The following is a 16,532-nucleotide window of genomic DNA, read 5'->3' on the forward strand; positions in this document are numbered from 1 at the left end:
TTTATTTTGAGTCAGGGTCTCATTCAGTTTCCCAGGCTGGCCTCAAACTTGTAATCCTTCTGCCTCAGCTTCCCAAATTGTTGGGATTACAGTGTGTGCCACCACAGTTAGCTTAAACTTCTGAACATACTTTTGGGTTCTTCATATCCCTAAATCTAGGCATTGATCATGGTAGGGAGGTGAGAATTCAAGACCTAGGCCCAACATTCCCTTGAAACCACAGGACAATCTCTGTCCACCTCTCAATCCTGAGGTGACAGATTCTGGGCATTTGTGGTAATTCTAGGGAAGCATGCAGTGCTAAAAACTGCCACCAGATGGCACCACCTGTTATGGAATACAGTTGCCTGCAAATCCCTCCAGTACCAAGAAAGATTCAAGGGCAGGTCACATTCAGCAGCCCGAGGTCTTGTCAACCCTGAGAGAAACAGCTTCCATTCCAGGCCTGACCACACAAGTAAGTCAAGCAAGCAGTGTGTATGGTCCAATGGTTTTATTAACTCCCTTTTTTTGTGGGGTGGCCGGCAGAACCTCAGTTGGAGAGCTGGAAGGGATGCCAGGAAACTGTGGTCTCAGTATGGGTCATTAAAGGGATATAAAGAGTGCCCAGCATCTCTTGGGACCAACTTCCCATCCACCTGGAAAGAGAGACATACAGATAACTCCAATAGCAAGCTTTGCAATCCTAAGACCCAGGACATTCCCACACAAACTTTCCTACATAACCTCACCAAGTAAGAAGCCCTACACCAGATGGTAGTGCTTAGGACCCCAGACACAGTATCAACAGCATTCCAGCACCAAACCCATAATAACTGACTTTGTCCCTAAAGCCTCTGCAATCTCAACTGAGATCAAGTGCCCAGAATCTATTTACTTCCCTATGTACAACTGACTTCAATTCCACCCCAATCCCTTTAATGAAGTCCAGAATGCTTTCTTGGTTTCTCTGATGTCATTTCACTGAAATGATATAATTTGACTGGCTTGGAGAAGTTAAATAACTTGACATCAGGAAGCCTGGGATTCACAGGCAGTATGTCTTATCCCTCAGCCATACTACATTTATGACCTCAAGTAAAACAAGAAATCATTTCATCCAGGAAAACAATCCTACTGACAATATCCTGACCCTCCTCCTAAAATTCACCCAAATCTCCCATTCCCTCTGGGACTCTGGGAGGTGATACATCCTTACCGTAATCATGGGCACAATATATCTCCAATTTTTGTTCAGTGTACCTAGCTGTGTCATCTCTTCTGGGCTAAAGGCGAAGTCAAACACCTGGAGGACAGAAAAGGCAACCTTGTGAATGGAAGTGAAGTTCCACAACACTGCCTTCTTAGCCAGGCAGAGCTAGTGCCAGTATGTGTCCTGATGAGTAAAAGAAAATAGAACCCATGACCAAGTACCTGGATGTTCTGAAGGATACGAGAAGGAGTGATACTTTTAGGGATGCAGATCACTTTCCGCTGAACCTGCCACCTAAGGTCAGGGATTTTAAAGGTAGATGAGAAAGGCAGATGAGAAACAATATTCCAAAGCATTGTTTTGTCCTCCATGGAACTTTCTTTAAGCTACTAGAGCACCTGAGCCCCACTGGAATAGGGAACATGTCTCGGGGGGCCTCCCTCAAGGTCACATATCAATATCACCAGCCTTTCCCACCCATTCAGATAAGGAATCTCTCAACTCTTGCCTTCCAACCTGAGGTCCCCTCCCCCTCTCAGAGTCTCATTGCCTAAGTATACCCCGCACCTGAGCAAGATCTGAGCTGGAGATCGGCCATACTTCTCAGCCAGTGCCAGGACCAGTGGTTCCTCAAGCAGGACAGGCTCATCAGGATGGCGCCAAGCACGATCAGAGGAACCCAAAGGACTATAAGCAGTCACCTCCAGGCCACGTGAAAGGCAGTGGGCAATCAGTTCGTTCTGAGCCAAGTATGGATGGCATTCCACCTGAGCCAAGGAACAATCCATCACCATGGGGTGGCCACACCAGTGTGCCTAGCCCCTTCCAGACATGCAGGTCTGGACCAGCTCCCTACTACTCAGCCTACTGTTCTCACCAATGATCTCATTCTCAACTAGAGCTTTAATGCCTACCTAGCCCAGAGGACTTTTGAACCAACACTTCTGACAATCTGCCAGCCATCTCCATTAAGAAGACCCATCACCCCAGAACAGCAAAACAAAAGACCAATCACCTGCTCAATCAAGCTCTGCACACAGAATCTCCTGATTCACTAATCTGCTTGCAGTGCTCACCTGTAAGACAGCTGGGCGCACAGAGGCCACACTGAGTATATCATCAATCTGCCGACTGTTGAAGTTGGATAGGCCCAGAGCTCGTACCAGCCCCTTCGCCACCAGTGCCTCCATAGCCTTCCAGGTCTCCTTGTAGTGGATGGAGTCATAGCGGACAGTCCCATCAGCATTCTTGGGAAAGAGGTTGTCACCCCGTCTATGTGAGAGACAAACCCCCAAGTGTGGGTACAAATGCCAAGCTTTTGCCCTGGCTACCCATCCAGCCCATCTACATCCCATACCCCTAGCCCAGAGAGGGCAGAGTGCCAAGAATTAGGAATAGCAAGGCTTCTTCACCCTTCCAGATCATGACCCAGGTGTTAAGTCTATTTGGAAGGCCCATGCCCCTCCCACTTTTTCCTAGTCCCAAATTATATTTTCTGTCCTCTGAAAAGTCTTCTTTAATTCCTTCCTCCTCAGAGGGTTCTCTGCCTCAGCACAGGGCACAATGTTGATGGGAGATTCTTCTCACACCTACTGCTGGACTTTCTCAGTAGAAGGGTCAGCACATTTTCTAAATGAATAATGAGGCAGGAGGAACCACTCACGTACTCCCAGAATACACACTGTGTGTTCTCCTTTTCCTGTAGCTAAACTCCCAGCTACTATTCTAGAAAAGGCTAGGATCCCACATAATGCTACACAGTTTGCCAGGCACAGTGGTGCACACCTGTAATCCCAGCGATTCAGGAAACTAAGGTAGATGGATTCCAAATTCAAGACAAGCCTCGGCATCTTAGTGAGGCCCTAAGTAACTTCAAAGACCCTGTCTCAAAATAAAAAATAAAAAGGAATTGGAGATGTGCTCAGTGGTTAAGCTCTCCTGGTACCAAAAAAGAAAAGGAAAGGGAAAAAAGCTCTTCAGCTTGCCATGCTCAATGTTTCCAACCTGCTCTGCTACTGCGACTTACAACAGATTACTGACACTACCACAACCAACCCCCAACTTCCAGATGAAGAGTCTGGTAAGGTTCACTCACTCAAAGGCATGAGGCCAGTGCATCAGGTACAGGTCCAGATACTCCAGTTGAAGGTCAGCCAGTGTCTTCCGGAGGGCAGGCTCCACATCATCAGGGTGATGCTTGGTGTTCCACAGCTTGGATGTCACAAATAGCTCCTCCCGGAGCACCGCCTGGTCCGGAGGCAGAGTCCATAGTGAAAAAAATCCTAGGCATTTTCACCCACCCTTAGCTTTAGGGAAAGAACTAGAAGGAAGCTGATGTTCTCAGGCTGGCTGCAGCTCCAACTTCAGCCTCTGAGTTTTCCCACCCCACCCTCTTGGTAGCCCTAGTCCTCACCTTGCCTGGTCCCACGTCCTCCTTCAGGGCCTCCCCAATCTCATTCTCGTTGCCATAGACAGCAGCACAGTCAATGTGGCGGTAGCCTACACTAAGGGCATATTTAACGGCTGCTTTTACCTGCCAAGTGAAAGGAACAGAGGTTTCAGCTCTGTTGGTCTGGCCAACAAAGGGTCACTGACAGGGAGCAGGAATATACAAAGACCATTCATGAAGCAGGAATGAGAAGAAAGATGATTCTAATGTAGAGAACCAGAAGCTTATTCAGAGGTCCCAAACTCTTTGTCCTATTTCAATCCCGCCAGTCTCCAAGGTTCCTTCCTACTCAGCAAGGACCAGCCAAAAACCAAACAAGAAGTTTCTAGCATCTAACATAATGAAGACTTTAGTAGCCAGACGCAGTGACACACACCTGTAATCCCAGTGGTTTGGGAGGCTTAAGCTCTAAGCAACTCAGCAAGACCCTATCTCTAAATAAAATATAAAAAAAGGGCTGGGGATATGGCTCAGTGTTTAAGTGCCCCTGGGTTCAATCCCCAGTACAAAAAAAAAAAAAAACAACTTTAGTAAAATATTTTTTAATCAGAAGATATATAGGCAGAGGACAGATAGAGACACCATAGAGAAAAGTTCCTAATACTAAAAAGCTAGTAAGAGAGACATGATATAATAAAAAAAAATACCTAGGCCAAGGCCACACAAGGAGAGACCATCAGGGAATCACATAGACAGAACCACAACCTAACTCTGGGAGCTTAGACCAGCAAAAAAGATAAGGGGTGAGGGTATTAAGGAAGGCAGAAAAGTAAGATAGAAACTGGGCCCAGAGCACCCTGATGGGAGAGAAAAGAAATCAGGCATCAAGCAGGAAGATGAGTCAGTCAATCTGCTAAACACCAGACTAAGAAATGTAGCATCAGGGCCAGGGCTGTGGCTCAGTGGTAGAGTGCTTGCCTAACATGCGTGAGGCACTGGGTTTGATCCCCAGCACCACATAAAAATAAACAAATAAAATAAAGGTACTGTGTCCATCTATAACTAAAAAAAAGAAAAAGAAATGTGGCAACAGATGCAGAAACAAGAATAACAGGCCCTTGCCACAAAGCACTCAAAGCTCTTGCTGTGGGTTCCTGGCATGGCATTCAAGATTTCTATCTGGGTATAGCTCTTACTACTCAGATGTACTTACCTTACTCCGGACCAGATCCCTGGTGCTCCATGCTCCTACCTGGCCCTGGCTCTAGATTCCACCCTTTCCCTTAACCCAGCTCCTTATCCCTAGGCTGTGTCAAATGCTGGTCTGGAGCACAGGGACTCTGGCTTCAGGGTCCTAGGTAGGCTATGGGATAGAAAGCAAAGGAAAAAGGCAGAGGTCATTCAATCACACCACAAACACAAGCCTATATTCCAGTCAGCAGAGGCTGTTCTTCCAAACTTAATCCCCACACCTGTCTTAACTTGCACTCAGATTTCTAAAAGATAAGGAAGGTGCCCTGGAGAAATGCCACCTCCTTGCCCCATGGGACTGAATCTCATACAGATGTCAACCCTAAGAAAGCAGGTATCAATTTCTAGTTTCCCCTTGACTGGGAGGGTCTATACAAGAGGTCAGTAAACTATCAATATTTTTCAAGCAGTCCTGGAGCTAGTCAAGAATAGCTATTTTTTATCTATCTATCTATCTACCTAGCTAGCTATACCTTTTTTCTCTTTTGAGATGGGATCTCTATGTGTTGCCCAGGTTGGCCTTAAACTCATGATCCTTCTATCTCAGAGTCCCAAACAGCTGGCACTGCAGGCATGTACCACCGTGCCTGACTAAACCTTTTACATTTTTAAATAGTTAGCTATTAAATGGTTATATAAGAATATAATCACCTTCATTTTGAATCTTGCTCAGCAAAATCTACAATATTAACCATTTGGTTCATTAGGAAAAAGTTTGCTGATCCTTGTTCTACACAGTTGACCCAGTAATTATTCTTTAAACCTTGACACTTGCTGTGTGTCCAACTCTGGACTGTACGCTAGGGTAGGGCCCAGCCTTTAAGGAAAAGAAGAGGAGAGGATAGGAGACATGGTAACAGCATAAGGTATTAGGAGACATATTAGAACTCATAGCTCAGGGCTGGACACAGAGAGGCTACATGTCTCTCATAGCATTCAGTGCAGATGCAGTTAAGATAAAAGTGTGCTTCCTATGCCCTTGGTCCTGCTGGGCCCATCAGTCTCTCCTCTAAGTTGGCTCTGAAAACCAAGGGCTCACTGTTGTCCCTTTCCCCCCTCATCTTTTCTGAATGCCCTCTAGGCTTATCCTCACCAGAAATACAGAGATAGGACTGCTAGAAAAATGAAGGAACCTCCTCCCAAATCCCACTTTTTCTCCCAGCAGAAACTCAACAACTCTCTCTCCTTTTTCCCCCATCTCTCACCTGGCCAGGATCACTCTTCCAGGTGCCTAGACCAATCAGGGGCATCTTCTGCCCAGTGTGCAGGAGGACAAAGGGAGCTGCCATTGCCCTCTAAAAAAAAAATAGGAAGAGAACGATAAGTGAGTTAGCACTATTGCTTGGGCATCAGCCATCCACTGGTTAAGAGCCCTGCAAAACATGGATCAGGAGGGTGAAGGAGGGGAACAAGTGTGGGGAACAAATATGTGCTTGTAGCAGTGCACACAGAGGCAGCGGAGACAGTGTACAAAACTAACCAAAGTCAGTATCTCCTATGTAAACACTAACCAGATCACTACTTGGTTATCCTTCCTTGAACCAGGTATTAGGAGACATATTAGGACTATGTTGGCCATATTACAACTAACATAAAAGGTCTATGTTAAAGAGCTCCAAGCTAGGTGCGATGGTGCACATCTGTAAGGTTGGAGGATCACAAGTTCAAAGCCAGCCTCAGAAATAGCAAGGTACTAAGGAGACCTTGTCTATGAGACCCTGTCTCTAAATAAAATACAAAATAGGCCAGGGATGTGGCTCAATGGTTGAATGTCCCTGAATTCAATCACCAGTACCAAAAAAAAAAAAAAAAAAACAGAGATCCAATTCCTAAAAAGAAGCCATGGTGGCTCTCCACAAGCACCAGCCTTGACTAAATAAATCTTAAGCCAGTGTAAAACAAGCATAAGCAGCCAGGTGTGGTTGTGCACACCTGTAATCCCAGGGATTGGGAAGCTGAGGTAGAGGATCCTACAAGGAAAATATACCACTTACTACTTTTTGGATGAGAAAATAGGCTAAGAGAAGTGAGGTTATTTGCCCCAAATTAACAGAAGTAGTAGAACCAAGGTTCAAAGGAAGAGCTAATGGAAAGAGAAGGTAAACGAAGACCTGTAAAAATATATGCCTCACAAAAGACATGTGTATGGTGTGCTATAGAAAAGGAAATGAATTCCATACAGCAAAGACCAAAGAATACTGACACTGACTTCTAAGAATGTGATGGGGGTGCTGGGGTTATGGCTCATCAGTAGAGCACTTGCTTAACACGTGTGAGGCAGGCCCTGGGTCGGTCCCAGCACTACATAAAAATAAATAAAATAAATGTATTGTGTTCAACTAAAAATATTTACTTAAAAAAAAGAATGTGATGGGGGCTGGGGTTGTGACTCAATGGTAAAGTGCTTGCCTAACACATGTGAGGCACTGGGTTCAATCCTCAGCACCACATAAAAGAATAAAGAAATAAAATAAAATTTAAAAAAAGAATATATTTTAGGCACAGTGGCACACATCTGTAATCCCAGCATTTTAGGAGGCTGAGGCAGGAGATTCACAAATTCAAAGCCAGACTCAGCAATTTACCAAGGGCCTGTCTCCAAATAAAATATAAAAAAGCACTGGGGGTGCTGGGGTTGTGGCTCAGTGGTAGAGCGCTCGCTTAGAATACATGAGGCACTAGGTTCGATCCTCAGCACCACATAAACGTAAAATAAAGATATTGTGCCCACCTAAAAATAAATAAATAGATAGATAGGTAGACAGATAAAAAGCACTGGGGATGTGGCTCAGTGCTTAAGTGCCCCTGGGTTCAATCCCTGGTACCAAAAAAAAAAAAAAAAAAAAAGATATGTTGGACTTTCAAGAGTAAACAGGGAATAGTCTTTTCAAAAAGGTCAAACTGGACCAATGACTTCAATACAGCAGAAAAGAAGTGAACTGTAAATCTAAGAAAACTTCCAATTGGCCAGACACAATACTGCACAACTATAATCCCAACTACTTGGGAGGCTGAGGCGGGATGATAACAAATTGGAGGTCAGCCTGGGCATTGTAGCAAAACCTAACGATAGAGCACTTGCCAAGCACTCACAAGACCTTGGGTTCAAACCCAGCATCAAAAAAAAAAAAAAAACTAACCTCACAAAACAAGTAGTTGGAGCATCCTCCTTTAGAAAGCTATGAAAATTAGCCGAATGTTCCAAGAATACTCAGTTAGCAAATATTGAAAGTTCCAGGACTTGAGACACATTTATAGGTCCCCTGCCTACCTTCTGTTTATGGTTTGGTGGGAGGGACACATAATATCAGTTTGACAGGTTAAGAGCTTTTTTTTTTTTTTGGTACTGGGGATTGAACCCAGAGGTACCCAACCATTGAGCCACATCCCCAGCTCTATTTTGTATTTTAATTAGAGATAGGGTCTCACTGAGTTGCTTAATGCCTAGCTTTGAACTCGTGATCCTCCTGCTTCAGCCTCCAGAGCCGCTGGGATTATAGGCATGTGCCATTGTACTGGACTGACATATTAAAAGCTTTGACCAAAATCTGCACACAGGTCACAGAAGGACTATAGGAAAGCGTAAACTCATTTAAGATGGCTTCTTGAACATGATACCTTTATCAGTTCTTTTAAAAAGCAGGCAGCTGGGCACTATGTAATCCCAGCAACTAATTTGAGAGGCTGAGGCAAAAGGATTGCTAATTTTGAGGCCAGTTTGAGCAATTTAATAAGATCCTGTCTGAAAAAGTAAAAAGGGCTAAGAATATGGTTTGTAGTAGCACACCGCTGGGTTCAATCCTGATATCACCAAAAAAAAAAAAAAAAAAAGAATAAACAGCTAGGTATGATATCTCATGCCTGTAATCCTAGAACCTCTGAAGGCTGAGACAGGAGGATCACAAGTTTAAGGGCAGCCTTAGCAACTTAGTGGGGTCCACTTAGAAATTTAGCAAGACCCGAGACCCTATCTCAAAATAAAAACCTGGGGATGCAACTCAGTGGTAAAGTACCCCTGGGTTCTATCCCCAGTACAGGGAGAAAAAAAAAAAAAAAAGGAGTTATTCAAGTGAAAGACAAAGGAAAGAGAATATTCACCCCAGGAATCAATTAAGTAGAAATAACCTTTCCCCTTTATCATATCAGTATCATAAATTTCATCCTCCTGGGGTTGATTTCATTACCAATAATACCTTTGTAAATATGATCTTTGTTTCCAAGTTTTTTTAATATTTATTTTTTTAGGTGTAGATGGACACAACATAATGCCTTTATTTTTTTATGTGGTGCTGAGGATTGAACCGGGGTCCTGCCTGTGCTAGGCGAGCGCTCTACCACTGAGCCACTATCTCAGCCCGTATTTCCAAGTTTTTAAAGACACATAGTAGAACAGGTGATAACAAGTTGTGAATAAAAATTGTCTTTCCTAATACTTAAAAAAAAATTTATATACCTTTATTTATTTTTATGTGGTGCTGAGGATCAAGCCCAGTGTCTCACACATGCTAGTCAAGCGCTCTACCATTGAGCTACAACCTCAGTCCCAGTCCCTCTAACTTTTTTTTTAATATTTACTTTTTTAGTTTTTTTGGGTGGACACAATATCTTTATTATATTTTTATGTGGTGCTGAGGATCGAACCCAATGCCTCACGCATGCCAGGCCAGTGTGCTACCACTTGAGTCACATCTCCAATCCCTCCCTAATACTTTTTTCCTTTTTTTTTTTGTACCAGGGATTGAACACAGGGCATTTAACTACTGAGTCATATCCCCAACCCTTTTGATTTTTTATTTGCTAAGTTGCTGAGACCAGCTCTGAACTTGTGATCCTCTTTACTTAGCCTCCCAAGCCATTGGGATTATAGGCATGTGCCACCACGCCCAGCCTTTCCTGCTACTTCTGACCCAGGAAGAATTTTATAGACTGGCATAACCTGGAAATGGAAATCTTCCCTTTCTGCACAGCAAACCAGGCTGCTGAGGGAAATAATATTTGTAACCAGAACTTAACAGAGACACAAACTTCGCAGCAATCGAGCAAACAGCCTGGACTCCACAGGAGGAATCCGGTGCCAGACTGCCACCAGAGTCTATGTCTGGATTCCTGGGCTTGATGTTCAAACAATAACGTGTTGGCCTCTCCCAGATATCCCAGTACACAAGAGGGCTCTGAAATTATATCTAGGTAGAAGCTTGAACAAAAGCCTGGCCAATCTGGAAAAGGAAAAAGAAACCTGAACCTTCTCCCTTTCTTTTGTAAATGTAACTGAAAACCTAAAGGACTGGAGTATGTATGGCAGGGATCAAAGAAGTAGAAAGGCTTAACCATGATCTGCAAAGAACAAGAGCTCCCAAGGGGGGAATGGAGGGGCTGCAGCCAAAGACAGATCCTTTTCCATATTATAGAAAGTCATCCTCAGCCAGTCTGTGACTTCCAGATCTTCTAAGGCAACTGCTTTTCAACCCAGCCTTGCAATGACAGATTCTAGACTCTGAGCTTGTCAGGAAGTAACTAGCTAGACCTCTGGCATATTGTCTTGAGATGTAAGACAAAATCTGGGTGTGTAGGGAGAGAAGGAAGAAGGAAGTTTCAGGACGTAGGCTTTATTATTACCAACTCAGTGCCCTAGTTCCTTCTTTCTGAGGGTTCGTCTTCTTTTCTCAGAGGGCTCTATAGTTGCTGCCGGGACACAGGGAACTTGGATACACAGGACTGGGGAAGCAATATTTATATTTTTTCTGGCTATGTAGGCCTTTCCTCCACTTTCTACAAGTGTCGTCTCTCAGGGTTTTGTCCCCAATCCATTTTTCACTCTTTACTCAAGTTCATGTCTTCAGTTATCACTTTAAGTCCTGAATCTTCCCACCCTAGTTCTGTATATTTAGCTTCCTCTGGTCTCTCCACCAGCATGTTCCATTCATGTCCACTCATCCAAAACTATGCTCAACAAATCCAGCAGCAGAGCAACAAAGAAGCAGTTTAGGTTCTAAGGCTGCACAGACCTGGATTTGAAGGTTAGCTCCACTATTTTCAAAAAGAAACTATATCTAAAGTACTTTGCACAGTGCCTGACCCATTCCCTTCTTTCTGTATATTCTGTTTCACCAGGGACCCTAGACCTGGATAACAAGTGTTAGAGAAAACTAAATATATATTCTTAGTATTATCATGGGGACTTTAAAAGTCATCTATGGCTGGGCACAGTGGCGTATGCCTGTAATTCTACTGACTGGGAAAGTTGAGTCAGGAGGATCACAAGTCCAAGGCCAGCTCCAGCAACTTAGTGAGGCATTAGGCAACTTAATAAAAAGCTGTCTTAAAATAAAAAATAGCCAGGTGCAGCGGTGCACTCCTATAATCCCTGTGGCTCAGGAGGCTGAGACAAGAAGATCTCAAGTTCAAAGCCAGCCTCAACAAAAAGCAAGGCACTAGAGTTAGGTAGTGGCTCAGTAATACAGCATTTAGCAAGCATGAAGCACTGGGTTCAATTCCAAGCACCACATAAACAAACTAAATAAACAAAATGAAGGTATTGTGTCCATGTACAACTTAAAAAAAAAAAAAAAAATGAGGCACTAGGCAAGTCAGTGAGACCCTCTCTCTAAATAAAATACAAAATAGGGCTGGGGATGTGGCTCAATGATAGAGTGCCCAGGTTCAATCCCTGGCCCCACAAAAAATAAAATTAAAAATTAAAAAATTAAAAATTAAAAGGTTTGGGGTATAACTCAGTGGTAAAGAGCCTCTGGGTTCAATCTCTAGTACCCCCCTCCAAAAACAAAAAAGTTATCTAATGCTGAGTATGGTATTGCACACCTGTTACCCTATGGACACAGGCGGCTGAGGCAAGAGTATCTCAAGTTTGAGGCCAGCAGGGCAACTTAAGGAGACCCTGTCTCAAAATTAAAAAATAACAAAAGGGCTAGGAATGTAGCTCAGTGGTAGAGCACTTGTCTTTAATGTGAAAAGCCCTGGGTTGATCCCATGGGGCAGGGGAGGGAGGGGGTACTGGGGATATAGCTCAGTGGTAGAGGACTTCTCTAATATATGTGAAGCCCTGGATTTGATTCTTAGCACCGCCAAAATAAATAAAATAAAATAAAATAAACTAGGTAAAAGGGTATGTAGATTTCTGTATATTATTTTTTAATCCCCAGTCCAAAAAGGACTGCAGATTTTATTTTTATTAAAAATTTAAAAATTGAGGGGTTGGGGCTGTGGCTCTGTGTTACAGCACTTGCCTAGCATGTGTGAGGCACCTCAGCACTACATAAATAAATAAAATAAAGGTATTGTGGGGCTGGAATTGTGGCTCAGCAGTAGAGCGCTTACCTAGCATGGGCGGGACCCGAGTTCAATTCTCAGCACCACATAAAAATAAAGGCATTGTGTTGTGTCCATCTACAAAAAAAAATCCCCCCCTCTCCTTTCTCCTCAAAAAAAAAAAAAAAAAAAAAAAAAAATTACTTAAAAAAAAAAGGTATTGTGTACATCTACAACTAAAAAATGTATTTAAAAAATTTTTAAAAATTGAGACAGGGTGGGGCTGGGGCTGTGGCTCAGTGGTAGTGCACTTGCCTGGCATGCATGAGGCACTGGGTTCTGGGTTCGAATCTCAGCACCACATAAAAAATAAAAATAAAGATTTTTAAAAAAAAAAAAAAAAAAAAAAATTGAGACAGGGTCTGGTAAGTTGCTGAGGATCTTGTTAAATTTCTGAGTCTAGCCTTGAACTTTTGATCCTCCTGCCTCAGCCCCCTAAACCTCTGGGAACTGGATTATAGGCCTGCACCACCATGCCTGGCTCTCTGTATTATTTATTTATTAATTTATTTTTGGCGGTGCTGAGGATTAAACCCAGGGTCTTAGTGCATGCAAGGCAAGCACTCTACCAACTGAGCTATAAACCCAGTCTTCTCTGTATTATTTATTACAATTGCTTATAAATCTACAATTACCTTAAAGTCTGCTTAAAAATAAAAAATAAAAAAAAAGTTGGGATAGGAGTAAAGCTGAATGTTAGAGTACTTGCCTAGCAAGTGAGAGGCCCTGGGTTCATTCTCCAAATCTGCAAACAAACAAAAAAGCTATGTACAGAAAGTATTTGCAGTTCTTTTTCTAAGTATTATCAGGTTATGGCTTTGATAGGTAGTTGAGGAGGGAAGCACATCTTTTCTACTTCTAAAGAAGCCAGCTTGGGGCTGGGGATGCGGCTCAAGCGGTAACGTGCTCGCCTGGCATGCACGGGGCGCCAGGTTCAATCCTCAGCACCATATAAAATAAAATAAAGATGTTGTGTCCACCCAAAACTGAAAAATAAATATTAAAAAATTCTCTCTCTCTCTCTCTTTAAAAAAAAAAAAAAAATCTATAAATATAAAGAAGCCAGCTTGGAAAACTACCTTAAATATGTAAGGTTAGCCCAGATTTGTTCTGCTTGGTTGGGTTAAAAGAATCCTGTTAATACTTGTAAATATAAAAAGAGATAACAGGGCTAGGGATATAGCTCAGCTGGTAGAGTGCTTGGCTCATATGAACAAGGCCTGGGTTCTAATCCCCAGCACCAAACACACACAAAAAAAGACAGATAGGGGCTGGGGATGTGGCTCAAGTGGTAGCGCGCTCGCCTGGCATGCGTGCGGCCCGGGTTCGATCCTCAGCACCACATACAAACAAAGATGTTGAGTCCGCCGATAACTAAAAAATAAATATTAAAAAATTCTCTCTCTCTCTCTCTCTCTCTCTCTCTCCCTCTCTCACTCTCTCTTTAAAAAAAAACAGATAATAAGTGTTCTAAAATATAATATTAAAAAAAAATAGTGTATAGAAATCTACATACCCTTTTACCCAGGTTGGTTTTTTTATTTTTATTTTTATTAGACTGCAATATACCATATGCATTTTATTTCTTTTCTTTTTTGCAGTGCTGGGGATCAAACTCAGGGCCTCAAGCATGCAGGCAAGGCCTTTGCACTGAGCTGTATCTCCAGTCCCAAAGATTTATTATTATTATTTTTTAAGATGGGAGTCTTACTATGTTGCCCAGGGCAGTCTACAACTGATGAACTCAAGTTGATCCTCCCACCCCAGCCTTCCAAGTAGCTGGGCACTGCTTCATATACGTGTTGATGTCTATAAAAAGAAAATTTTAAAAATATATACTTTTTACTGAGAATGTAGCTCAGTGGTAGAGCTGTTACCTAGAATGTACAAGGCCTTGAGTCAATTCCCAGTACCCCACCCAAATTATATAAATATGTTTGTGTTTGTGTATACTTCCTAAATCTTTCTCTAGTCCATCCATATCTATCTCCATTCCCACTAACCTAACCCATCATCCCTTACCTTATCCAGGTATTTCTCTGCTTCCAGCATGGCCCCTTAACCACAATCCATTCTCCAAATCCAACCAAGTGACTCCCAGACTCAAACTCTTCAGCAGTTCTCCCCTTCTCCCAGGGATAAAGTTCAGACTTCTTCAAAACCTGGGTCCCACCAGGAATGGTGGCACTTGCCCTAATCCCAGCAACTCTGGAGGCTCAGGCAGGAGGATCTCAAGTCTGAGGCCAGCCTCAACAACTAAGCAAGATCCTAAGCAACTTAGTAACTCAAAAAATTAAGGGCTGGGGGTGTGGCTCAGTGGTAAAGTACCTTTGAGTTAAATATCCAGTAACTCCCCCAAAAGGAAAGAAAGAAACCTGGCTCCCACCTTCCTAATTTCTCTACCTCTTCATTTCAGCTTCTGTAAAATCAGTATCATTTACCTGACTCCAGGCCTCTGCACATTTTCCCTTCCCAAACCTCACCCTGGCTAAGTATTGCTCATCCTTTAGCTAGCACTTTAATTTCTGGCTCTTCCCAGAAATTCACTAATCACTGGAACATATTGCTTTTGTGTGTGTGCACACAGTAGCATCTTTTAGATTTTAGATTACATAAAAGTTTCCCCCACAACCCTGAGTCGTCTGTCCGCCCTTAGTACACAAATAGAGGCTGATGGGAGACAACTGGAGTTTGGTCAGGGGTGGGGCATTTAAAGAAGTCACTATCTCCCTCACCTTCTTTTCTTCTTGAGAAACCTATAAAGAATTATCTTTGGAGAATATTAAAGCATTTTACTTATTTATTTTTTTATTTTTGATACTGGGGATGGAAACCAAGGCCTCACGCATGCACCTTACCACTCTCATGGAGAAAAAAAAAAAAAAAAAAAAAAAACAGGCCTGATGGCCTGATAAGAATTGTCGAGACTTTTCTGCAGAGGTCCTGCAACCTTGAGTATGGGTAGTCCGAACGCAAAAGTTAATCAATAATAGGCCCATCCTGTGATGGGTCAGATCGGATTCTAACTTTAACAGGGCTCCGGAGAAACAGAACATGTTCCAGCTATCCCAGACACAAGGCAAGGACCTAAATAAGGGAGTTCCCTGTTCCCCTTCCCACCACTTCAAAGGAAGCATCCCTGCATCTCCGCAGGAATGCAAGAGCACCTGAAAAAACCTTGTAGGTGAATAACAAAAAGAAGATGGCAACTAAATTTTTCATGTGCTGGACGCTTTCAAAATTTTTTCTCAATTCTCTCGATATGCTGATATGCCTACTCATTTTGCCGCCGAGGAAACAGAAGTTCAGAGAAACGGGGGTTATTCCAGATCTCAGAGAATAAGAGGAACTCAAATTCGAAACTACATCTCATGGCTTCCCCCTCAATCCCGGGAGCGGGCCCGAGGTCCTGAAGGATCGAGACTACCTCCTCTGGAAGAGGATGGGCCAACAGCAGGAGAAACTCACCTTGGCGCAAGCACACAGTGTGAACACAACAGCGTGGCCTGAGCTCGGTGCTGCACCCCTACTAGGGACCCAAAGGCCTCAGCTTAAGTCTGGCAGTGAAAAGGAAGCTCCGCCCAGAGGGAGGGGCAGAGGCCGGGCAGCCCAGATCACGCGCAAAGTGGATCCGCCCTCCACTTCCCGGGGAAGAAGTTGCTGAGGGGGATGGAGGCCAGAGCTGGGAGGCTGCACGTGTCCTGTACTGGGTGCTGGAAGTCGGACTGGCAGGAACTCGGACTCTTCCTCCACCGCGAGGGTTTGGGAAGCAACAAGCTCAGTGTTGCCTGCGCTCCGGCCACGTGGGTGGTCCTGGAGGCCGGCCGTGCCTCTGGCTGGCCCACAGTGCACCGCGGGCCTCTTCTCTAGGCGGCCTGGCCCTGGCCCTCCTCGGCAGGATTGGCCTGGCAATATTCCCAGAGTTCAGCAAATATGACCCTGTTATTAGTGCAGGCAAACTGAGCCCCGGAGCAGCTACACCACAAAGGTTGACCAGAATGCCACACCGCATACTCTCTCCTGATCTCTCTCTCTCTTTTTTTTTTATAGTTGTAGGTGGATAATCATGCCTTTATTTTATTTATTTTTATATGGTGTTGAGGATAGAACACAGTGCTTCATGTGTGCTAGGCAAGCTGTCTACCACTGAGCTACAGCCCCAGCTCCAGTTCCCTAACTTTTTAAGCGTTAACCCTGGCACTTTATCTGCCAGGCACTGTGCTAAAGACAGGAAGTATGATTCTGCTGAATCCTTACAACAACTTGATACAGGAATTCTTTCTTTCTTTTTTTTTTTTAAAGACTGTTATCCAAGTCGGCTTCACACCTAAGTTGGCTTCACACTTCTGACTCAGTGATCCTTCTGCCCCAGCC

The 16,532-nt window shown here is 43.6% G+C and overlaps 1 protein-coding gene across 2 annotated transcripts; it reads right to left on the reverse strand.

Annotated features, from left to right (window-relative positions):
- Nucleotides 1–478: 478 nt before the first annotated feature.
- Akr1a1 (aldo-keto reductase family 1 member A1) lies at nt 479–15,762 on the reverse strand. 2 transcript variants are annotated; one of them, XM_076862824.1, is made up of 10 exons: nt 15,627–15,762; nt 12,868–12,903; nt 6,038–6,127; nt 3,606–3,725; nt 3,288–3,439; nt 2,269–2,464; nt 1,760–1,959; nt 1,414–1,486; nt 1,199–1,285; nt 479–638 (listed from the first exon to the last, which is right to left on the reverse strand). In XM_076862824.1, the coding sequence occupies exons 3-10, from the start codon at nt 6,119–6,121 to the stop codon at nt 573–575; spliced, it is 978 nt and encodes a 325-aa protein (XP_076718939.1). In that variant the 5' UTR covers nt 6,122–6,127; nt 12,868–12,903; nt 15,627–15,762; the 3' UTR covers nt 479–572. The 2 variants fall into 2 exon arrangements, with proteins under 2 accessions (XP_076718939.1, XP_076718938.1); XM_076862823.1 differs by lacking the exon at nt 12,868–12,903.
- Between the last annotated feature and the right edge of the window lie 770 nt (nt 15,763–16,532).

Source organism: Callospermophilus lateralis, chromosome 7 (genome assembly GCF_048772815.1).
Source record: "Callospermophilus lateralis isolate mCalLat2 chromosome 7, mCalLat2.hap1, whole genome shotgun sequence".
NCBI lineage: Eukaryota > Metazoa > Chordata > Mammalia > Rodentia > Sciuridae > Callospermophilus > Callospermophilus lateralis.

Bases quoted from the DNA above. Each gene is read 5' to 3' on its own strand.
- Akr1a1 (XM_076862823.1), bottom strand. From the start codon at position 6,121: ATGGCAGCTCCCTTTGTCCTCCTGCACACTGGGCAGAAGATGCCCCTG. The intron at 3,726-6,037 runs GTGAGAGATGGG...TTCACTTGGCAG, and splicing joins GGAAGAGTGATCCTGGCCAG to GTAAAAGCAGCCGTTAAATA. The intron at 2,465-3,287 runs GTGAGTGAACCT...TCTCTCACATAG, and splicing joins CACTGGCCTCATGCCTTTGA to ACGGGGTGACAACCTCTTTC.